The 24,665-nt window shown below is 44.3% G+C and overlaps 2 protein-coding genes across 8 annotated transcripts in view; one reads left to right on the forward strand and one right to left on the reverse strand.

Annotated features, from left to right (window-relative positions):
• The window catches only part of LOC139538490 (dynein, cytoplasmic 1, intermediate chain 2a), a 22,909-nt gene extending 14,279 nt beyond the window's left edge, over positions 1-8,630 (forward strand). For all 7 annotated transcript variants that reach the window (XM_071340586.1, XM_071340591.1, XM_071340593.1 and 4 more), the window contains 7 exons: positions 862-1,008; positions 1,182-1,295; positions 1,663-1,796; positions 2,996-3,140; positions 6,517-6,657; positions 6,870-6,995; positions 7,568-8,630. In XM_071340586.1, the coding sequence (XP_071196687.1) occupies positions 862-1,008; positions 1,182-1,295; positions 1,663-1,796; positions 2,996-3,140; positions 6,517-6,657; positions 6,870-6,995; positions 7,568-7,681 (921 nt within the window). In that variant the 3' untranslated portion in view covers positions 7,682-8,630. The remainder of the gene's footprint in view (positions 1-861; positions 1,009-1,181; positions 1,296-1,662; positions 1,797-2,995; positions 3,141-6,516; positions 6,658-6,869; positions 6,996-7,567) is intronic.
• LOC139538489 (electrogenic aspartate/glutamate antiporter SLC25A12, mitochondrial-like) overlaps positions 8,529-24,665 on the reverse strand; it is a 22,137-nt gene continuing 6,000 nt past the window's right edge. Inside the window, exons 4-18 of the mRNA XM_071340585.1 lie at positions 21,989-22,104; positions 21,149-21,288; positions 19,463-19,609; positions 19,222-19,360; positions 18,447-18,540; positions 17,822-17,906; positions 16,539-16,623; positions 14,969-15,127; positions 14,000-14,052; positions 13,706-13,786; positions 10,986-11,126; positions 9,777-9,915; positions 9,335-9,493; positions 9,109-9,199; positions 8,529-9,007 (exon numbers count right to left, since the gene is read on the reverse strand). Of these exons, the coding sequence (XP_071196686.1) occupies positions 8,794-9,007; positions 9,109-9,199; positions 9,335-9,493; positions 9,777-9,915; positions 10,986-11,126; positions 13,706-13,786; positions 14,000-14,052; positions 14,969-15,127; positions 16,539-16,623; positions 17,822-17,906; positions 18,447-18,540; positions 19,222-19,360; positions 19,463-19,609; positions 21,149-21,288; positions 21,989-22,104 (1,843 nt within the window). The 3' untranslated portion in view covers positions 8,529-8,793. The remainder of the gene's footprint in view (positions 9,008-9,108; positions 9,200-9,334; positions 9,494-9,776; positions 9,916-10,985; positions 11,127-13,705; positions 13,787-13,999; positions 14,053-14,968; positions 15,128-16,538; positions 16,624-17,821; positions 17,907-18,446; positions 18,541-19,221; positions 19,361-19,462; positions 19,610-21,148; positions 21,289-21,988; positions 22,105-24,665) is intronic.

Consider the following 24,665-nt stretch of genomic DNA (forward strand, 5'->3'; position numbering starts at 1 on the left):
ATAGCTGGCCGGGGTTTAAGGGGCTGCAGCAGTAGTGTTACGTGTGCTGTGCTGCGCAGTGCTGGAGTGGTTATCATGTGTACCTAAACAAGGGCCCTGTGTTCAGCAGAGAGAGAGCAGCTCCTCCACTCCTTATTATCCTGCGTGCCCTGAGGTTCCCAGACCAAGACGGGTTGAGTAGAACCACATGTTGCTTCCGCCAGAGCGGATGTAGTCCCAGGCACATTGCTTCGACTAAATAAAACTGAGCAGAAGTGTGAACTCATTTTTCTCTATGCCGCCAAGTGAGCTGGGAATGTGTTTTTAAAATAAAATGTCATTTTTTTCTCACCTTTTTGGAAATAAATCGACTTGGATGGATGGATGGATGAATGAATGATTACATATGGCTAGGTTTACGGGGGGTGTGTTTCAGGCTACGGGGAAGGTAGGGCTTGGACCAGGCAGCCAGAGACCAAGTAAAGAGACCACACATAATAAACTAGCACGAATAATGTAGACATAATCCATACCATATATATCCTGTCGTGAGTAGCTTCCAGCAGGAGGCTCTGCCATGAGGGGTGTCATGGAAAACACAGGAAAACACAGGATAGTTGAAGTGTAAATGAAAATGAGCAGCCGGCTGTACAGCACACTGGCATACTGCTGCGCTACCCTGAATGGCCCAGGTCTGTGTATTATTTTGAGCTGGTCTGAAATAGGGGGGGGGGGGCACGCAGATGTTTTTTGATTGGAGGTGACATAGACGTACATCACCAGAGAGCTGTCGCTGTTTCACCGTGCGCTCGTTAGTCTCAGCAGACGCTGACATGGCCCTGTCTCTTACGCACACACACTCTCTGTCTGTGTGTGCGCCAGTCTGCAGTGATGTCGGCCGCCTTTGCCAGATTCCACCCTAACCTGGTGGTGGGGGGCACCTACTCGGGGCAGATCGTTCTGTGGGACAACAGGAGCAACAAGAGGACCCCCGTGCAGAGGACCCCTCTGTCAGCAGCAGCACACACGGTATAACACAACACACTCATCTGCCAATCAACCATCACCAAAATGATTTTATCTCAACAGTTACATTGAACACACGGTCAGACGAGCAGAGTGCAGAAACAATGGTGACGCCGGTGTGTTGTAAACAGACTGATCGTGGGGGGCCTTGTTCCCCTGTCTCCCCCTCTGTGCAGCACCCAGTGTACTGTGTGAACGTGGTGGGCACCCAGAACGCCCACAACCTCATTAGCATCTCTACCGATGGCAAGATGTGTTCCTGGAGCCTGGACATGCTGTCTCAACCGCAGGTAGGTACCGCCCATCACGCTCCGCCTATTCGCCACACACTTCACGTCGGCCCATTTTTATAGGGCATGTCAAACACCGGGACCTCACTAAACCCATTTGTTTCAGCCGCTACGTTTTTGTTTTGGGGGGGGGCACTCACTAAACTTATTTTTGCGCTCAAATAATTTTTTATTTTTTATTCAAGGAAATGAACTCTGCTAGCAATGGCAATCCAACAGCGCTGCCGAACCCACACGTCAAATGTTAATCATTTATTTAAATTGCTAGCTGAATTTCGGTTATGCAGTGTGTTAACATGCAGGCCGGGGCAGAGAGAGAGCTGGTTGGGAATGTTATTCTACTCTGTTCCCTCCCTCTAATCTACAGGACAGCCTGGAGCTGGTGTTCAAGCAGTCGAAGGCCGTCGCTGTCACCTCCATGTCTTTCCCCCTCGGAGATGTCAACAACTTTGCGGTGGGGAGCGAGGACGGGTCCGTCTACATGGCGTGTCGTCATGGAAGGTACAACAATATTAACCAGAACCCCAGCCCCCTGCGTCCCCATTGCCTCCGGCTAGGCAGATAGGAGGATAGGAGGAGGCTTGTTAGGCCCCGGTTTAAAACAGTATTTCGTCATAGGTTCCTGCCTTTCTAGGGAGTTTTTCCCAGCCACTGTGCTTCTACATTGCTTGCTCTCTGGGGTTTTAGGCTGGGTTTCTGTATAAGCACTTTGTGACATCTGCTAAGGCAAAAAGGGCTTTATAAATACTTTTGATTTGATATGTCAAATAAATACACCCCCCTCACTTCCCCAAGCAATATGAATCCAACACTTGATCTCCTGGTGTTTTGAGGTTTTCACTCCTACCCCAGTCATCCTGTGTTGCTTCGCTTCTGTCAGTTATGTTTGTAAAGGTCGCGCAACATAAACGGGACACACATGGAGGGGAAAGATATCATTTCTTCTGGAGGAGTCCTCCCTCGGTGTGAGGGAGTTTGTTTAAAACCGGATGTCCCAAAGAGACTCTCATCTGAGGATCGTTACACAATGCTCTCGTTTGAGAGCGAGAAAGACAGAGGGTGGCCCAAGCAAACAGTCAGTGTGTCCACTTGTGAGGCGACAGAGCCGCGTGGCTTGACTCGAGTGCTTCCTGCCTGCGATGGAGAGACAAATCTCTGAGCTACGGTGCTATCGCTTATGTCCTGCGTTGTGCCCGGAGATCGCCGAGGGGGATAGTTGCCAGGTTCTGCGTTGCATGATCACCTCTGTAATTGAGGGACTAATTTTCCAGCTAATTTTCTAATGGTATGATACTCTCATCCCAGTTAATAACGCATAAGCATCTCTCATGCTGGGTATTTATCTCTCGAGGTAATTATCAGAGCCACAGCCTAGTAACAGCTCTGCAACATGTGGCTCTTTAGATGAAGACTGCCCCTCTCTCACCACCGAGCTGGGAATCTACATCCATGGCACATTAAAAGGGGAGTTCTTTCAACTTAAATGTTATTCCCGACGTAAATTGAGACAAAGTGAGGTCTTGACCAAACCTTGTGTGCTCTGAAAGTCAGAAATATATGCTCGAATATTTCATGTATATTATTTTGGTAATGATATCACGTTATATATGCTAATTTTTCATCAGGGGGAAATTAATGTAACGTGGTGTTGGCTATGTATTGTTTTCTTATCCCCTGTGTGTTGTATGTTTGGTCCACAGTAAAGCAGGGATCAGTGAGATGTTTGAGGGCCACCACGGGCCTATCACAGGGATAGACTGTCACACAGCGACCGGGCCCGTTGACTTCTCCCATCTGTTTGTCACCTCCTCCTTTGACTGGACCGTCAAGCTGTGGAGCACCAAGGTACTGTACCCCCTCGCCACTAGAAAACCTGCTGTTACTGTGATGCGTCCCAAATGGCACTGTATTCCCTACATAGTGCACTACTTTTGACCAGTGCCCTATGGGTGCCATTTAGGAAGGAACATGTACACTGAGTGTACAAAACATTAAGAACACCTTGCTCTTTCCATGACAGACTGACCAGGTGAATCCAGGTAAAAGCTATGATCCCTTATTGATGTCACTTGTTAAATCCACTTCAATCAGTGTAGATGAAGGGGAGGAGATGGGTTAAAAAATGTTTTTTAAGCTGTGAGACATGGATTCAAAGGCACTTAAATATTTTGTCTTGCCCATTCACCCTCTGAATGAGCAAGACAAAAGATGTAAGTGCCTTTGAACGGGGTATGGTAGTAGGTGCCAGGCGCACCGGTTTGAGTGTGTCAAGAACTGCAACGCTGCTGGGTGTTTCACACTCAACAGTTTCCTGTGTGTATCAAGAACGGTCCACCACCAGGGTCTAAAATGTACTTTTTGGTCCATCAGCGACTATGGCAGGTAGATTAAAAAAATCTACCAGCCACTCAGATTTTTTTACATTCCAAAATATTTTTCCCCTGAAAAAATTACACCAACAAAACACAAAAACGGATGAGCAATGCTTTGCAATGTTTCTAAAACAATAAATGCGTTACTAGTAAGAAGCAAAGGTGGGATCAAGTAAGTATTATTTGAGTCACAGGGTCCGAGTCAAGCGGAGTCCCAAGTAGAACGAGAAAAGACTGAGTCCAGTCCAAGTCGTACATTCTACGAGCAAGTCAAGTAAAAACTAAATCTATATATGCAACTACTTGTTCGATGACAAATCTTTGTCTATTTATTGACGCTACCAGACAGCCCTTTTCATTATTTTGTCTACAACATATCTTTAGTAGCCTATGTAATTGTAAAATATGGACATGTAGCAGCCATTAATAAGGGTGTGAAATCAGCAGAAGGTAAGGCAGGTTGACTTGATCAGTCTACATTTATTTACAGGTCTTGGTGATCCAATGGTGAAAGGGCCATATCATACAAAATATACAAGTAGAGTGACCAAATATACACAATTGCAATAGCCCAAAAGAAATAGCCTCTGTATCAGGCTTAACCTGTCCTATCTGAACGGACACAGGTAGAGGGCAAGACTGTACAGCCTCCCCTTGAGAAACCAAATGGACTCTGTCTAACAGGTGCTCAAACAGGTAGGCCTACATTAAATGAGCACTGGGCACCCAGGACCATACAATTACCCAATTTGGCAATTACAACCAATAAACTGGTTCTACAATGTAAAAGGCAATTTCCACATCTATTGTTACATTGGGACATTCGTCTTAATGATTATTAACAATCATTTTCTCTTATTCAACGTTCTGACTCTGAAGTGTGGTGCGCAGGCCACGCAGCCTTTTTCAATGCTCACTGAGGTGCGCACAACAAAAATGACAGAGACGTTGGACTTATGCCCCGTTCAAAAAAAAACTGTGAACTCAGGGAAAAATACGAGGTCAAATCATGACGTCAGTTAACTTTCTGTTTTGAAAGTCGGATCTCGAGAAAGGCCCGAGTTCCAGATTTGGAATTCCAAGTTGGATGACCGTTCAAATCGATTATTTTTCCCCCAGTCGGAGCTTGTTTTTTTCCCCCCCAAGTTCCTTGTTGTTTTGAACGCGGCAACAGACACACTGAACTCAGGAAAGGCAAATATGAACAAAGGAAACCAGACATTGAATTAAATAAACAGAACTTCTACCGCATGAGTCTTGCGAATGTTCATGTGCACTATAAACTTTGCGCCCACTCGGAGCAAGGTAAGAAATGGTTGGCTATAAAATGAAAATGTATCGATGGCCTATGAAACAGAAATGTCTACATGTTGCAATAAACGGTATGGGGATGGAATGATGAAACGCTAGTAATTATTGTATTGGATGGAATAGATTTACCACATAGGGCCTGCATTTAAACGTGTAAAAGCAACAGCAAACATTTCAACAAGTGGAGAAAAAGCACTCTCCACTCTTATGGTGTGTCTCCGCCACTGTGATACTTAAATTTAACAACAAATTCCAAATGCAAGCTTTATAATTAAATGATACATTTCAAGCAATTGTTACATACCAAAAAAACAGTAGGCCGATGATAGTAATTGTTGCCCTAGTGTGCTTTTCACTAGCCAATCAGTTGCAGCTTCTTCTTTTTTTTTATGTTTTTTTTTTTTGTACGGTCAATGCTGCGGTTACTGTCTCTGGCTGCGTGTAGAGTAATCCACGTAGACTTTGTTCCACAAAATGAGTGACAAAACATTACCAAACCTGGCCAGACATCAGTCTCAAGTCAAAGTCTAGTCCCAAGTCTTGAGGGTCAAGTGTCAAGTTATTTGCTTTTCAATGAAGTCGAGTCTCAAGTCATCACATTTTTTACTTGAGTCAGACTCGAGTCTACAACTCTGGTAAGAAGTAATGTGGTATATTGTTTCATTTTCTTTTTTGTGACCTGAGTCTTAACCAAAATATCAAAGAAGAGACAAAAAAATGTCACCTTCCCCTTTAAGGGCAGGAGGTTACCGTGGTGATGCGACTCTAGTCATGTTTGTGCCTGTGAGATTGAGTCTGACTTAGTAGCAGCGTTGTCTTCTCTTCCCTAGCAGTTGAAACTCAAACATAGAAAAACAACCTCGCTTGTGAACAAAACAATGTAAATAGCCAAGAAACACAAGGACAGTCTCACTTCAGTAGACTTTCATTTCAACTAAATTAGTCCAACTTTTATGCCTGTGCCTTCGAAAAATGAATCTTTCACATGAGCACAGCTCCCAGCTAGGCAGTGTTGCAGGGTGAGGTGTGATAGGCTATATAGGATTTGTGCGATTCATTTACCAGCTATGAAACAAAACTGCAGAAATACTTGGAAACAGCTACTGCAGCATTTATTTTACTATAAATGCCAACATGACTGGTGAAATAGACATCCGCCAATGCTAAAATCCACCCGCATTTGGCAGGTGGTGGGTGTTAATTTTATGCCTTGTCCACCACCCAAAGGACATCCTGCCAACTTAACACAACCGTGGGAAGAATTGGAGTCAACATGGGCCAGCATCCCTGTGGAATGCTTTCAACACCTTGTAGAGTCCATTCCCTGACGAATTGAGGCTGTTCTGAGGGCAAAAGGGGGGATGCAACTCAATATTAGGAAGGTGTTCTTAATTTTTTTTTGTAAATTTGGACTCCATTAGCCCCACAAAGATCCGTGTGCGTCTGTGTTTTAGCTTTAATCCAGATATTTTGTATTGCGCACGGTCAGTTCAGAGTGGATGTGTTTTCACGCGCCGCCTCCGTTTACTCTCTTCCAGAACAACAAGCCACTGTACTCGTTCGAGGACAACTCGGATTACGTCTATGACGTCATGTGGTCCCCCACTCACCCGGCTCTGTTTGCGTGTGTGGACGGAGTGGGCCATCTTGATCTGTGGAACCTCAACAACGACACTGAGGTAACGTTACCTGGCACTCTTTCACATGCCCCCTTTTTATACGTGTTGCAGCATCTGTAGGGGGGGGGTTTCCCTGACACAGATTCTTCATTGAGAATGTTTTTTAGTCTAGGACTAGGCTTGATCTGTGTCTGGGGAAACCGGCCCATAGTGTCACAGATGTCAGTGAATCAGTATTGGTGTTGACAAATACGTTTTTTTTTCTTTTGCAGGTTCCTACAGCCAGTACCACAGTGGAGGGGAACCCAGCCCTGAACCGCGTGCGCTGGGCCCACTCTGGCAAAGAGATAGCCGTGGGAGACTCTGATGGACAGATCCTGGTCTATGATGTTGGAGAGGTGAGTGGGTTAAAAGCCTTTACTGTGCCATTAAAACGCATGGCATTCTTCATATGTTTTGGTAAGGGTAATCTCCAGGTGTGTTGCATTCAGACAGTTTAGACAGAATTGAGATGTAGGCTAAATCTAAACAGTTTTGTGAAGGTACTCCATTTCAGGCAGAATGATACAAATAAGTACTTAATTAATATTAATAAAGTATTGAAAAAAGAAATGCACTTATTTTGAGAGGTTCAACAGGGTTATTCCTGTTTTTTCTCTAGTGAAGGGGTTCTGGTAATACTTTATGCTCCATTTCTTCGGACAACAATTAAGCCATTGTCTTGTCAGAGGCTAGCTATCTGGACGGAGACGTCTCCTGAGGGTCTGAGTTTCTGTGTCAGTCAGGTCAGTGAGTGGTGAGCTGCAGATAGAGAGCAGCTCCCACCCCCTCCTGATTTCTGCCACTGACGGGTCAAGTCTCTGTGACAGTTGGAAGATTGCCAGTGATCCCCTTGCACCCTGAGTGTCCCAGCTTCAACAATATGTTAGTATTTTCACCCATATCAATATTTTTATCCCCCCCCCCCCAGCAAATCGCTGTTCCACGCAACGACGAGTGGACCCGCTTTGTCCGAACCCTGGCGGAGATCAACGAGAACCGGGATGATGCCGAGGAGCTTGCCGCTCAGCGCCTCTCTGCCTGATCAACCATGAAAACGCCGGTCTAGGGACCAGTGACAGGCTTCATAATGTCAGCCTCGTTTTGATTGGAGGAAAAGGCGCAATTGCAACAGTGTTTAGGCATGTGGACATCCTTTCTTTGGAAATGTACTCAGATTTAATACACATACTTAACTTCTCCTTTGGCTGGTTAAGCACACCAGTCTGATGGGATAACTAACAGGGCTATCTATCAACCTACAAGAAACAAAGCCATCGTCTTACTCTGCAATACAAATCAGTTGAACTCAAGATCCATAATGCCTTAAAGGCACCGTGTCAACTCCATACGGTAGTGTTGTGGGTTTAGCTGCAGGTTCAGTTTCACTGGCCACTCTAGTTGTTTGTGGTTACACAACCCTGAGCATGTTTGCTGTCATCATGACTGGTGTTTGTTGTTCACTCTGTGCTTCAATGCCCATGTCCACTTGAAGTGTAGTAGACTAGATCTATCATCATTACGGCACAGAGGAATGTAGTGGTTTCATTATACTGTTAGCCAGTGTTTTTCTATGTTCGTTTAACCTAGATGCGCCAAATGTCCACTTGTTTTGTAATATATCCCAAAATGTTACCTTCACCTTTCTTCTGAATGTCTTTGTACATGACTATTGCTCTGAAACAAAAATGTGACACTTAGGATATCAGAACCAGAATCTGTAGAATACCTCAGGATATAATGCTGTATTGGAAATTTGCTTGATATCTGCGGTATGGATTCAGTATCCATACTGCCTGTATGTAGTGTCTAAGAAAGGCTTCCCTTTGTGTGACCCAGAGAGCGTCTTCCACATATCGTGTCATGAATCTCAGAATGTACTTTTCACACAATTAAAATGAATCCATTGACGATTTATTTCAACAAAATAAATACATTACAATTATTTCCCAAGACCCTGGTCATGATTTTAAAATAAATACTTTCGAAACACATCTATGTCCTTTCAAGTCTCGTCAATCACATTTCAGAGACATCCTCACCAAAGCCTCGCTTCAAGAAACATGGTAACGCCACTCCTTTTCAATGCTATAATGTAAGACACCCTACTCAAAGAGTTGCAGCCATTTAGCAGTAAAGTGTTGAGGGAAAGACGGCCTACGAAGCTGTAGGCTCCTTTTTGGGCACTGCTGGGGCTTGGCTAACAGACAACGCTCCAGAAGACTTGAACTTGGGTAGGTGTAGACCAAACTTATTCTCCACGCCAGCGAACGTGGCAGCAGCCAGACGGTAGCCTCCTACGTGGTCGGCACTTACAGGGGGAAGGTCGGAGATCCTCGACTTAGGAGTTGGCTCAGAACCGGTGGGGCGACTGGGGGGAAAAGATTTGTGAAGGATAATTAACATACAATGCCAGACATCCTTGTAAGTGTACTTCAGTTCACTAAAGGTGAACCAAGCAGAAATACTCACTGTCCTCCAAAGTCAATGTAGAACCATCTCTGCAAGAGTTCATAAGTCACCAAGGTTACACCAAACTGTGGCGAGGACCTGCAGACACGGGCTGGTGGGAGAGAGGTTCAAATTACAATGTGGGATTTCCCATTTTCTCTGATGTCTTCAAGAGAGCAATTATGGGAGCCACAGAGTGCCTAATTTCCCAGTCATGAAACTGCTCATTTGAGGAGTCTGTCCCTACCTCCTGCTCCCTTCCACAGGGCCCTGAAGCCCTCCTCAGCAATGATCTTCCCGAAGCAGTCTATGACTCCGTTGTATGTGGTCTGGCCTGCGCGGGCCGCCACCTGAAGCCTGGTCTTGACGACATCGGCAGGGGTCACCAGGGAGGCAGCAGGTATACCTTAGGAGGTGTTGCACAACCCACATAATGAGGCACTCTCACTATGCAGGAATAGTATCACCACTGACGGCAAGCAGTGCAGTACATTGGCAGGTTTAAAATAGAAAAGGAACAGAATATCCAGTCATTTACTGTTATAGAAAGTAGATTACAATCATTGAATATATGGTATATGATTACAAATTCTTAATTGATTTGAAGCATTTCTTCGGGGCTAGTGTCGATGCTATGTCTATAGGTTGAGATGGTGAGGTTTGCAGCTGTGGTTGTTAGCGCTAGCTACCTGCTATGGCACCAGCAGTGAGCAGCTGCAAAGGCCCAATTCTGCCCTGTTCGTCTGCAAACTCAGCCTTGGTGTGGGCGTACACAGGGAAGTAGATGGCAGAGAACGGGATGTCACGCAGAAAACAGGCTTTTGCTCCCTAGGACACACAAACGCAAAGGATTTATTATCTATATCCCAAAATAACTAACATCGCATTTTCATGGTCCATGAAATGTAAAATGCATTTGGACCTGCCTGGATCTCTATAAGATATTTTCTCATGATAACGCTTTGAGTGCTTTAGAAAAAGATTCTATACTGAAAATACAGTACAGTATATTGCACAATGTTAATGTGGAATCATCAACATCAAATGAGTTAAGTAGTGTCGACATCTGGTCTCTTTAGTCCAGGTTTAGACTACTGTACTGAATATTCTACTGTAATTCATATTTTCCAATATGTTTGACCCGGATGGTGTCGAGGGTAATTGCAGTGGTTGAGGCAGCCGCTGTGGCTATGGGATCATCTGGCCTGGGAGCTCCAGTGGATTATTGTTGGCTGGCTGTGAGCCTCAGCCAACCCACAGAGGAGCCTGGCGGTGTGGTGGGTCACAGAAGATGCCAGAAGGCCCCCAGGCAGCGCTGCTCCCCCGTGGTTTCCGCCGGGGCCCCCAGAGAGCTCCCTCCCAGGCCCAGCACACAGTCTCTCAGACACTCACCGAGACGGCATTAACATGGACCCGTGGTCTACTGGGCCCATCCACAGGGAGGAAGTCAGTCTCTTTTAACAAGCTCCATATTGTCTGCTTCTCATTAAAATATGGACCATGAGCACATTACTCGAGATGTAAGTAAACCCACAAGAACTTGGAAAAGAACAGTGGCAAAGCATAAACCCCCCTAATTTTCTGTTGGTTGTTGGCAGCCGTGGTCTCTGCATGTTAAACACTGTTTTGGAAAGACATAATATGATTGTAATAGTCAGTAGGGAATCTAGCTAGTCATCCTACTGCATACTGTGCCTTCTCACCAGAACTCTCATATAACTTGTGTAATATATAATATCTGCATTGTTACACAGTCATACAGTTTGTATTGTTCAACATCCCAGCAACATAAGCTGCCCTTTGGGGTGACATCATGCAGGGGTGGTTGAGTTAGGCTATAACAGAGGTTTTAAGAGGTGATGTGTGAGTGGTGCTGCGATGTAGAGGTGTTTACCCACCTTGTAAAGGCCAAAGAGGCCCAGGTCCCTGACCACGGTCAGGGCACCGACCCTTCGGGACGTGGTGATCTCTCCGGCCACCTGGAGACGGATTTTGACTATCTCCAGAGGGTTGGTGAAGATCACCTGGGAGCCTCCGGCCTGCAGGACACAACCCAGGTTAAGGGTGAGAAGCAACAGTACATGTCACAGAGCACCAGTAACAGCAATGTTATAAGATCTTAGTTCTCAATCCGTCGAACCACTTGAATACACTATTTCTGTCTTACTCACTTTCCGTCTCACAAATAAATCTAGATTTACAATGCTAAACTTAAATTGTCAAATGAAAGTACTCACTTATAGTAATTCAATTCTTTATTTATTTTTTACTTGTGTCCTATGATTAAGGGGTCAGCCCATGGTGAGGATGATAATGAGTTATGGTGCCTTAGTATTTCACCCCAATAAGCATTTTCAAATTAGCTTTGTAAACTTAAACACAAAAGACACTCTTTTCTAAAGCCAATGTCGCGCTGTCAGAAAGTGGCCTTGATGGGAGCAGGAGAAACAAGCAGGCATTGAGGGAGGAAACAGTGGGGTAAGGGAAAGACAGGCGTGGTGTGAGGAGAAGCTTGGCTCAAGGCTGGAAGGCCCTGACCCCGGCACCAGCCCTCTGCCCCTTCCCTCTCCCCCAGGCACCTCCTGTGGAGGGCCTCGCCCCGCACACTTCCCCAATTCACTCCACTCCCAGGGGAGAGCGCTGACTCACCCTGCTCTGCTCAGGGCCAAGACAGGGATGCCCCAGGGCACAGCCCCTCTGACTCAGGGACATTTATCACCCTCTCCAAATCTAATCAGGCCCGTGGAAGCCTGGTGACACAGAGGGCAGGGCTCCTATCTGTAAACATCCGAGCGCTGTCCTAAAAAAAGCTCAGGCACGTTTAGTCATTTTCAAAGTGGAAGGGGAATATCCGCTACTCTGAAGATTTATGCATTCATCCCTCTGTCGCTATCTCCCTTATATTCTACACTTATTATTTCAGTCAGTCAGGATAACATTACAGTCCATCTCAAAAAACTAGCAGAACATTTGCCCCTTTACAACAGGGTTATTCAACCAGGGGTCCGGGGACCCCTAAGTACTGCAGGGGGTCTGTGAATGTTTTTATGAATATCGCTAGCAACAACAGAACACATTTTTTTCTCTTTTTACACGCCTACAGTAAAAAAGAGGAGAATGCAGGATCTTCTTTGTAATGATGTGAACTTTATTTCTCTACTCCTAATATTGAGCAAATTACACTCACTGGAATATTTGACATTGGTTTTGAAAAAGCACACACAAATAGGCTACTAGTGTGGCAAGTGTTGCTGGCTACCGCTAAGCTTTCTTGACTTGGCCATTCATTTTTTGCCAACACATGGCTAACCAGCTAAACAGATGCTCTTTTACCAAAAATATATTTGGAGTTACCTTTCTAGCTAGTATGTTAGAGTTAGAGTTTACACTTCCTCTTCCAATTATAATGTGGGGAGGTCAAAATAATGAAACTGTCTACCAAATCTATTCATTTTAAAATGTTGATTCTTCTCCTTGCCAATATCATTCACCTAATGATAAGACAAGATATGTGATTACTTTTGTGGTAACATATGGTGGGGTCCATGGGCAAGAAAAGGTTGAAGACCCCAGCTCTAAAACGTGAAACTACTTTACATAAAGACCATGTTCATCAGATGAAGAAATTAATACTATGGGGAAAATCTCACAAACATGAATATCAATGCTTATATAATACATTAGGGAAGATAATATTGCAGGGTGGAGTCCTATAACAAAAAAGCTATAGGGTTCATGCTATGCTAGTTGTTGTACTTGTATGGTGTATGGACCTGTGGGCCAATGGCAGATCAGGCCTCAGGTATGTGCAGTCCTGTCAAACTCAATCACAGTGAGGTAGAGCCAGCTCCATCCCATGGCCCTCCAGCCCTTCTTCCTCCAATTACAGGCTGACAGGGGTCATAACCCCACAGACCCTGCCCTCCGTAGGCAACCTGCAGGCTCTCCTCCCCGCCCTGTCTGTTTCGTTTCACTTGGACTCATTTAGTAGAGAGGTAGGCAGAGGGAATTGCGCGCTTTTTAACCAATGCACTCACCAAACGTTAGTGTGCCAAATTAGCACGCTGAGGTAAAAATAGTCCATTCACAGGCATCATTTCTCAAATTGTGCCCAATTATAGGGTTCAGAGACCAAAGAGCACCTTTCTATTCATCCCCCCTACTTATTTAGGATGTCAATACACTGGTGGGACGCTTGATTTAGAGATTACATTTATATACAACAACTCAATATCCATAATTCAAATTGAAAAGGAAAAGCTTATAATTGTAGTTTCAGATCAGTCAGAAAGAATTAAGCTAAACCTTGAAGTTGAAGGGAGTTTGAAAACCACAACAAATTTCCCCGTTCTTGGCTCAATGTCTGGAATTCAAAATGTACACCCATGAGATGCAAATGTTCATAAAACTGAAAGAGAACATCTTACAGAATGTTTTAGTTTCAACAAAAATCTTGTTCCACTTACCCCACATTCAAGGTCAATTAGATTTATGCGAGTCAATGAAGCAGCTGCCAAGGCTTTCCCTTCGCTTTGCATGAAGCACAAGAGTATTTTCAGCCCTCACTCTGTGTATGGACAGACTGTCTATAGGAAGACATCCTCGCGCCAATACTTACAGTTGCACCAGCCAGGACTTCTGCAAACAGGGGAATGGTGTTGTCCTCTGTGGTGAATTTGTCTCTTACAAAGTCATTCATCTGTAAGACGAGAAGAGAATCAGACAAGCACAATGCGCACTTACGAAGAAAGAAATACTCCAAGGAGAATGACAATGAGTGCATCTGGTCACCTCTTGGATTTTGGAAGACGTATTGTATTTTCTGTGCGATGGTATTCATGTTTGACACAACGTTTCCTTACTGTGCAATGAAAGTGAAAGCACTCTAAGGGAAATGATTGTAATGACTTGCCGTGAGTTTGATCGCTTTCTCCGGGGCAACACCGATAAGCTGTGGTACGAGACCTGCAAAAACAGTATTCATGGATGGAGTCCATTTAGATTACCTGACAGTGGAAGACACTGACTGGAAATGAATAATTCCATTGACAGTCCATACAATGACATCAGCATGGCTCTTGTCTGGGTAAAATAAACAATCAATATTTACAGGTACAGCTGATGCATCTGACGCAGCAAACGATAATGCCTCCCATTCAAATGAACAAAAATATCAAATATGACACTGGCAGTTGTATGGGGTCAGCATTGTTGTGGCCTGATCCCAGTGTGGTGTGGAACAGAGAGAGCTGTGTGGCCCTGGTGGTGGTGGTGGTGGTGGTGGTGGTGGTGGGGGGGGGGGCAGTGCTATAGCGCTTGATAACCACCATACTGTTTCACCGTCCGTCCTTCAGTGAGCCAGATAAAACTTCTGAAGGAGCGAGTGAGTGACTGCTCATGGTATGCAGCCAGAAAACCGTCAAGCGTGTCTGTCTCTCGGTCAATCCCCCTCTCATCAGTGTGGAAAGATAAAGAGGGAGGAAGGAGGACAGAGCAGAGAGGACGAACAAAGAGCTGCAGTGGCGGAGGCAGCAGTAGATGGCAGTCTTGACTTCCTTCGTCTGAGAGCCCTCTCACAGTGGGAGTGTTACATTTCACAAGCCTTCAGCACCGTTATCACTACACTGGAAAACATGGATCTGACAGTACTACATGAATTCTGTTTGCGTTTTTCCTCTGGGACGTTTTCAGCTAGCTAGGTAATGACAATGTGGCCCTCTTTGGAATTGGTGAATTTAGAACATGAAGGCAAAAGTTTCTGCTGTTATGCAAACCATGCGGATGATGATACCGGCAGAACAACATAACCTGTTTTGGAGGACCCGATGACCATATCTAGAATTACATCATAGAAACACATTCACCAGGCTTCAGTTTATACCTCTGTAGAATCCAAAGAATCCCTCATATCGGAGCACCTTCTTGGCACAGTCGAAGCTGTTCTTGTACATGAGCTCTCCTACGAAGGAGCTGGTGGAGCGCTGGTTCTGCATACGGGTCTTCACCAGGTCAATGGGGTACACAGCCGTCGCACCCGTGGCTGCAAATCACACACCATCAACAAACAGTATTCCCACCATCAACATACTGTATTCACACCATCAACAAACTGTATTCACACCATCAACATACTGTATTCACGCCATCAACAAACTGTATTCACACCATCAACAAACTGTATTCACACCATCAACATACTGTATTCACACCATCAACATACTGTATTCACACCATCAACAAACTGTATTCACACCATCAACAAACTGTATTCACACCATCAACATACTGTATTCACACCATCAACATACTGTATTCACACCATCAACATACTGTATTCACACCATCAACAAACTGTATTCACACCGTCAACATACTGTATTCACACCATCAACATACTGTATTCACACCATCAACATACTGTATTCACACCATCAACATACTGTATTCACACCATCAACATACTCTTCTTGGTGATAATGTTCTATGATGTTCATATATTCACAGCAAATATTTGTATCCTTATTTAACCATTTAGCAGACAGTTTTTAGGTACTAAAGATTGGTTAGTATAGTATAGCTAAAGATTGGTGTTTTATTGTTTTGCTGTGGGCATATAAACAAGAAAAACAGTCATTAGGCCTAGACAGAGTATTGACTATGGAGTCTGTGGGAGAGCCGTTGTGTAGATTGTGTCTACTATCTGAGGAGGAAGCCATGCAGCAGGTTGCCCTAAATGCAGCTCTTAGCCACAGCGGCTTGTCATGTCTTGTCTCTGACATCAAAGGCCTTGTAATGACTCTGGCTCTCAAGCATGCAGAGAGCTGACACCCTTCGTCAGCAGGAGAGGTTGAGAAAGGTCTCATCATCGCCATGGAGATGCACCGTTTTCCCTCAACTGTCCATTGATCATTCAGAGCTGATCACCTTCCTCGGCTGCTGGTTCAAAGACCGACAGCCCACACAGACATAGGGTCTTAGGAAGTTGCATGTTGGTTGCACACACACACACACACACACACACACACACACACACACACACACACACACACACACACACACACACACACACACACACACACACACACACACACACACACACACACACACACACACACACACACTCTCTCTCTCTCTCTCTCGCTTTCTCTCTCTCCGTCTGTGCCTATCTCAATGGCTGTCATGTCAGAGGTTCCTTGTATCAGTTCCTCCCAGTGTAATTAGACGGAGATTCCAGAGCGGTTCCGGAAGATTTGTGTCATTCCAAAGCTCCGGCTCCAAAGACAGCCTGGAGCCACCAGTGGCACAGCAGCACAATGCGGGAGCCTCAGATCAGAGCACCTCTCCCTGCAGCACAATGGGCTGACCCGGCCCCAGGGACTCAGTGCGCCAGTCTGACCGGCTTGGGTTACCCCTCAGTGGGCCGGGGGCTCTTCCGCAGACATGTCACTCACCTCCAGCGAGTGCGCCCAGACCGAACCTGTAAGCAGACTCTGCAGCCTGGAGCAAGACAGACCGATGTGGATCCCCGTGAGCTTGCTGTGGAGGGAGAAAAGACGGGGGATCAGAACACCAGGAATGAATCGACTTCTATTAAACTGTAGTGAACCAGATACATTGTGGAAAGAAAAATGTTATGGACCACTCAACAGAGGAGGGAAGCTATGGAATGTAGACATCTCGTCGTAGTATAAGTCTTATTCATAAGCCAGTATTGTATGTCACTACATAGACACTCTGGCTACGGATACAGTACATGGCTGTGTAGGAGAACTTTCCAGAACTATCCATTGATTACGGTGAAGCTAGTGAGAGGTTGGAGGCTTCAGGCTTAGTTGACTAAGCATGATTTTGCGTTATCTGCCTGATCTCTGGTTTTGTTCTTGATGTTGAAAGTGGAGACCCTTTATTTTCTCTGTGGTGCCGTGTAACAGATTAATCTCACAAGCCCTTCCCATGTAAAGATACGTATCTACATTCATTATTACACCGTCTAAGTAACAGTTAGAGTGTGTCTGCCCTCCTTGGGGCAGTGAGCAACATCTCCCAGATCAGGACCATCCACCTCCCCAGCTGCTTTCACTGAAGGCAGCATGCTAATGAGATCGAGGCCTTGATCAAAGGGTTTAAGCAATTAGCCTACTTCCACAAAGGGCCAGACCTGAGAACACCAACATGTTCTTGTCTTTCCTTTTCCCCCAAAACCACATTCCAGACCTCTAAGCAGAAGTCCTGGAGCGTGAGTGGACCAAGGCCAGACCACAGTCTGATTTACAGAACTGTGTCGTCCGGAAAGATAGGAACTATTTCCGCCTCCAGGAGCCACATCTCTCCAGCACTCTCACTGTGCTCCGAGCCTCCTACTCTTAACAGACTTAGCCAGAGGCTTCATACACCAGCAGACCCCTGAAAAGCCATCCTGATAAAAGCTTCCCAGATATGTGATAGCGTCTGATGTATATGTCCACACTGAATAAAATGGGACAGGCTTTTAGAAAAAGGGAACATTGCAACAATCCATTCCTCTTTTGTACCTATAATTGGGAGGGGGGGTGGACTTTTATCCTAGGTGTCCGTAATGCACATTCACAAAGGAAGAGAAAACATCAGCACTCGGCTAATTCCATCATCAAACACTCCCTTTCGTTGCTCTCTAATGAGAAGTGGGAGAAGAAGGTATGCAGTAGTTAAAAGGAAGCAAGTAAGCTCCATGTGGACAGTCAGTCAGGCAGGGTACCTGTCTTTGGATCTCAGCCAGGTGGTATGGGAGTGCGCCCTCCTCCAACGGTGCTATCCTCTCGATGTCCGCCAAGTTGAGCTTTCTTCAGAACAGCAGGGGAGAATCACAACGTTACGCCAGGAAAACCAAACACAGCGTCCCTCACACGGAGGTGATGCAAGATTTTCCACAGACATTTTACGGCCTTATAACTTCAGGTTATTGCAGCTTTAATATGCGTTTGTATACACAACAGACAAACAAAGCTGGATATATGCCCACAACTTAAGCAGTAAATAAAGCTGTCTTAATGCCAGCGATACACAGATATTCCCCACTGGCCCAACGCATCGGAAAGTCTGTATCCATGCTTACGTTTCTCTTGTAAATCAACTAGTGGAGCCACAGTTGTTAAACTGAATGGGCAATAATTTACATCCAATAAATATAGATGTAACTTTTTTTCCATTCACAGATTCATCAGAAAAAGCTATTTAAAAATAAATGTGTTAAATATATTGAATTCATGTGGAGGACAGTAATTAAATATTTGGCAGCGCAAATGCCATGTTGTATGCGTGTGAGTAAAAAGTACAAAGCAGCAGTGATGTGTCACTGAGACTGGAGAGAGTTTGAACCTCACCCAGAATGAGCGTGGAGGCCAGAGAGCTGGTACAGGATGTCAATCTCCATTGGATTGATCTGACCAAACTTGTTGGCAGCACTAACAAACTCCTCTGTGGAACAATACGGAACAGAGGAAGGCATGTTATGTAAGAAAAACCAGGCAAGGGGTCACTTATTAAGACTAGGGATGTAGAGATACAGTGGGTAGGTAGGCCTGCTGCAGGGGTATCCAACCACATCAGCAGTACACGACAAAGGTGAAAGGGAAAATATAACATAGATAACTATCAGAACAGGTCAACTATCAATACCACAGATCTAAGGGAACAGACTAAACTAATAAAACATCATATTACAGTGTTCATTTACCTTATTTACTTAGAGCTAAGGGAAAATGATCGTGTGTTTCCTGACACCATTCTGTCAAGAGAGGTGAAACACCCATGATGGTACTGCACAGGCTCAGTTCATGTCAGAAATCACATTTCCTCAAATTAGGCATGAGCAGGAGTAGGCTATAGATGTAGAATCTTAATTTGATCAACCTGTTGAAGGAGAACTTTCATGCAAAGCAGGACACTTAAAATGTGTAGTGTTTTTTTCGTTTTAAAAAGGTTTCTGAAGTTTGACATTTCCACTTACAAATTTAAGACTTATTTTTCTTTCAATTTACCAACCCCTATAAAAAATGTCAATGAATTACAATCCACACAATTATTCGCATTTCCTGTTGCTGCAGGTTTATTTCCTGCCGTAGCAAACTGGCTCAAATTTAGATCCTACATGTGTACCTTTGGTGACGAGGGTATCCTTGTATGTGCCAGCTAGTGTGCTGTAAATCTTGCGGATCAGCTCCATGTTGTTAAGGAGGGCGTTGAAGGCATTGAAGTAGGAGAAGCTCACCATGTGGGAAGTGCTGCCTCCAGCCGCCTATGGCGAGAGGAACAGACACTGTGAGGTCTCCTCATGCATGCTGTGCCCATACAATCATCTCATGTTGAAACTGGGAGACCATAGCGGTCTCTAACTCACTGAGACCAGGTTCTCCTCCACAAACGGGGTGAGCATATGGTGGCGGATGGTGGCCATTATGTCGCTGAAGTCCATGGCAGAGATGGTACCGCTCTTGCTCTTATCCTTCTGGGCGAAGGCCTGGCGGGCATGCTCCAACTGCAGCTCCTACAATGAGAGGAAAGGGTGTATGTTTGAACAAAATATCCAAAGAGCAGGCTCCTGTGACATAGACGCATCAGATTACCTGGGATGAAATGGAACATTGGAAAAAAACACGACATTATGTTGGATGATGTCGGACGCTGTTTTGGAGCATGTGGAAGCATTAGATGTGACAGTGTTAGACCCTGGCTCTTGTAATCATCGCTGTCTCTCAGGAGTCTAATAAAAACCATGTCCCCCCGAAGTCTGATCCCAGGCCTGTGCAGGAGAGCAGGCAGGTGTGTCAGGAGGAGCACGGGGATGATTCAATAGTACAGCCATGCAATCAGAGGGGAAGCAGGGGGGCCACTGCCCCAGGGTCAGCTCTGCTGTCAAAGCTGATCACATACTAGCAGCGGATACCTCTCATCTATATACATAACTCATTGTGCCATAACAGAATACAGTGCATCATGCTAACTTTTTTCTATACTATACACTTTTACTCCATATCTTGTAAGAGTTGGGGATTACTTTGATAACCAAATGCAGGTACAGATGTAGGATCTTAATTCAAGCCAGTTTGCTATAGCAGGAAAATAGTCCTGCAGCAACAGGAAATATTAATTATTATGTGGATTATAATAAATTGAATTTTTTTGTAGGCGCTGATACACTTTTCGTTAGGGCAAATCAAGTCTGACACTTTAAAGTGGAAATTACAAACTTTAGAAAGCCTTTTTAAACCTCAAATATACTACAGGTTTGCATTTCCTGCTGTGCAGGAAAATTCTCAGCAACAAAAGAGTGATCACATTAAGATCCTACATCTGTCCAGTACTAAGACGCTGCACTACAGATGGATACTGTAGCACATAAGACCCACATTACAGGCACTGTTTATTTTCCTTGTATACAAACAGTAACTTTTTTGTTATTGCAGTTAGACTGGAACAATGTAACCTCCACGAGGTGGCAGAACTTATTCTGTTAAAAAAATGTTTTTGTTTTGTTTACAACTACGTTAGATTGAGCTGAATCACGTTCAAGAATGTGTACGCTGGAAACAACGTTGCAAAACGTTAGCAGCGAAATAACAGCTAAACCAAATGTTGGTTCGAAAGAAAAGGGTCCCAAACAAGAGTCCTTGACGCATTGGTGGGAACCCTTAGTAAACCATGATCCACCGCAAACTGCTATGAGGCTTTACACACAGTAGAGTAGTGGAACCACAGCCAAGTCATTCCAACTCCCAGACCACCCAGCTTCATCTGAGCCCACAAACCCCTTCCCTCCAAACCAGCTACGTCCACAGCCATACTACTGCTTTTATGGCTCATATAATACTCACATACATACCACACCCTGTTTTGGGGATTACTTATATTTGTTACAACTTCAATACGTTACATAATGGTGTGTTTATTATGCTATTATAATCGGACCATTTCTATCTAAACCGTGATAGAAGAATTGCCTCCAACATGTAAGTTATAAAAAATAAAAAAACATGTATTTGTACTGTTCATATGGTGGCTGGTAATGTCCATGCCTATACTGTACCTGCAGAAACTGGGTGAACTCCAAGTAGCTGAGGTTCTTCTTTCTGTCACTGCCAAAGTGGAGCCTGACGAACTCACAGTCCCAGTTGAAGGGGATGTGGTGGTGCACTGTGGTCTGGCTGAAGATGTCCCGCACATTGGCTGCCAAATGAAAGATTGATGAGTAACATCAAGAGATTGAAAGAAAAACTAAAAAACATACAGTGTTATGTCCTCATCTCATTTCTGAGAACCTACAAATCCAATCGATATGCACAGAGGGGGAATACGGCCTTGCTGACAATCCCATCGCCTTCATATTGTGTGAGTTCTAAGCATATTTAGGACACTGTGTCTGAGCACTGCCTTCATTTTCTATCGCCTTCATGGGGGCCCGTGCTGCACAATGAGCATTGTAACCAATCTTTTGTCCCTGTTTTTGTGACACGCTGGATTGATTTCTCCCCCTGTAAAATGTGACTTATTATGAGGTGGTATTACCCACAGCTGCTCAGAGCTGACACTATTCTTCTCTTAGAAGACACCTCTAGAATAGAAGCTGCAGTCTCCAGAAGCCCAGTATAGAGAGACACATTAACACACGAACTGAATACACACTAAGCACACATGAGAGACCTAGATTTATTTTCTACACTGAAAACGGCTATACAGCAACTTTTTTGCACAAGGTCCTTAGTTATACATGCGATATATGACTCTTATATCATCCACTACTTGCATAGAAATGGGTCTTGCACAATGGGAGTGTGCCCATTAGCTATGACATGAAACAGACAGGACTGGGATGCAACAGGACGGACATCCCCACACACCAGGTCACTGGACATCCCCGTGTACATACCAAATGAGATGTCCCCTGTGCCAGTCTTGTCAAACAACTGAAAGGCAACTATGAAAAGGGCATCCGGGACACACAGAACCGATTCAAAGGCCAGAAACTCCTGGAAAGAGATCAGTCTGTTTGGACAAGAAAGAAAGAGTCCTATCTGAAAAAAAGAAATTTCTCTGCAAATCCAAAGGTACATCAGGAACCCTTAATTTGAGCACACAAATAACTGTAGCCTACCTGTATCATTTACATACAAGAGAGCAAAAGTAACAGTCGATAAAACAACCACTTTTAGATTTTGGAGCATTTTGTTTTCAAGAAAAGTTCAAGTGCTGTATAACAATTTATTTTACTCATGTTTATTATATGCTCTACAGTCTATGGTGTAGATAGGAACTTGCTGTTTAGTGGTATTTAAACGAGATGCTATCTCCAGTCTTTGGCATTATGCAAATAATATGTCCGCTTATCTTATCAGGTGGATATTCAATAAAACAAACATGGGAACTAAACAACAGATCCATATGGTTATTCAGGCAATGTGAACAACCTTGTGATGAATCATTAACCACTTTCTCCTTGTGACTGATTTCTCTTTACCAAGCCGTGTCTATGCCAATACAGATGTAGGATCATAATTTGAGCCAGTTTGCTACAACAGGATAATTCTGCAGTAACAGGAAATGTGAATTATTATGTGGATTATAGCGCTGAAATGGTCACCGGTTTCACGACAAACCACGGTAAAATTCACGACGATTAGTATTACCGTTTAAAATTTGAATTATCATAAAAACCGTGTTTGATTACCATGGTTTGAAAAACTCACTGTAAATATTGCCCAGCATCATCCAAAGTTAGCAACAGTCTGACGCAGGCGCAGCATGCAACGTGGGTTTTGTTTTGTGTGAAAACATGGCGGAAGGCAGTGACAGCGCTCGGGAGATTTTTCAGCCTTCTAAGAGGACTAAGTCTGAAGTGTGGTCGTATTTTGGGTTTTACAAGAGTGCTGAGGGAAACTTAATCGAAGATGGTCACCCGGTCTGCAGAACATGCAAAAACAAATTGCTGCGAAAGGGGGCAGCACTTCAAATCTCTTGAGTCATCTTCGTGATGACCACCCACTACTTTATAGCGAATGCAAGGTAAGTTAACTTTTAGCTCAATGCATGATGTGGGGACTTCGGAATGGGGGAAAATGTCATGGTTTGTCTGTCTAACTTGCTAATAGCTTGTCAATAACGTAAACTGAAGCTTTCAGTGTTACCTACTCTTGTAAAAACACTACACGTTGTTCTGCTGCTGTATGCGTCATGTGTCTGCAGACTATTCGCCCATTGCACACGATAACACGTTATGTAGTTTAGTCACCCAACCAACATATTTTGATCATTTAAAATACGGCAGACGTCGACTTGGTTGTAAAAGTGTTCCAACAGGAGAAACACTGTAGACTCCTATACAAGCCTCCTGTATTTATGTAAATTGTTGCGCTCACTGTAAATTGTGCATGGGGTCATTGCATATGTGTGTGTGTGTGTGTGTGTGTGTGTGTGTGTGTGTGTGTGTGTGTGTGTGTGTGTGTGTGTGTGTGTGTGTGTGTGTGTGTGTGTGTGTGTGTGCGTGCGTGCGTGCGTGCGTGCGTGCGTGCGTGCGTAAGTGAATAATTAGAATTAGAATTAGAACGTTTACAACACCAATAATAATAATAATAATGCATTTGCTATTTCCTTGTTCACAGAGTGGGCGTGTAGCAGGCAAACCCAGTGATGCTACTAGTCCCTCCTCATCTACAGTTGTGACACAGACACTCCAGCAAGCATTTAAAAGGCAGGCTGCTTATGCACCCACATCAAAAAATGTTCAAGATCTCACGGCAGCCCTTTCATATTACATTGCAAAGGACATGATGCCATTTTAAATTGTTGAGAGGCCTGGCTTTCTGAGGCTGATGAAGGTTACAGTGCCTCACTACAAAGTGAGTGCTGCTAATGTTATTTGTTGTTTGTTTATTTGTTTTGCTTACTTAAGGTTGTGTTCATTAAAACCTGCACTAGGGAAACTTTTACCTCTCATGGCCACATGGTGCCATCTTTAATGTTAATGTTATTATTGTAATGTTTATGCACATAAAAAGTGCATAGTCTGTCACGTTCCTGACCTTATTTCCTTTATTTTGTCTTTGTTTAGTATGGTCAGGACGTGAGCTGGGTGGGCATTCTATGTTATGTGTTTCTATGTTTAGGTTCATTGTTAATTAGCCTGATATGGTTCTCAATCAAGGGCAGGTGTTTTACGTTTCCTCTGATTGAGAACCATATTAAGGTAGGCTGTTCACACCGTTTGTTTGTGGGTGATTGTCTTCCGTGTCAGTGTATGTACCGCACGGGACTGTTTCGTTTGTCTAGTCTGTTCCTGTTCGTGCGTTCTTCGTTATATGTAAGTTCTCATGTTCAGGTCGGTCTACGTCGTTTTTGTTATTTTGTAATTTATCAAGTGTACTTCGTGTTCGTCTTGTCTAAATAAAATCATCATGTCTTCACAACACGCTGCGTTTTGGTCCGATCCATGCTCCTCCTCAGACGAGGAGGAGAACAATCGTTACAGAATCACCCACCTACCAAGGATCAAGCAGCGTGGGAAAAAGCAGCAGCAGTAATTGCAGGATTTCTGGACATGGGAGGAAATA

The sequence above is a fragment of the Salvelinus alpinus genome, chromosome 14, assembly GCF_045679555.1.
Source record: "Salvelinus alpinus chromosome 14, SLU_Salpinus.1, whole genome shotgun sequence".
Taxonomy (NCBI): domain Eukaryota; kingdom Metazoa; phylum Chordata; class Actinopteri; order Salmoniformes; family Salmonidae; genus Salvelinus; species Salvelinus alpinus.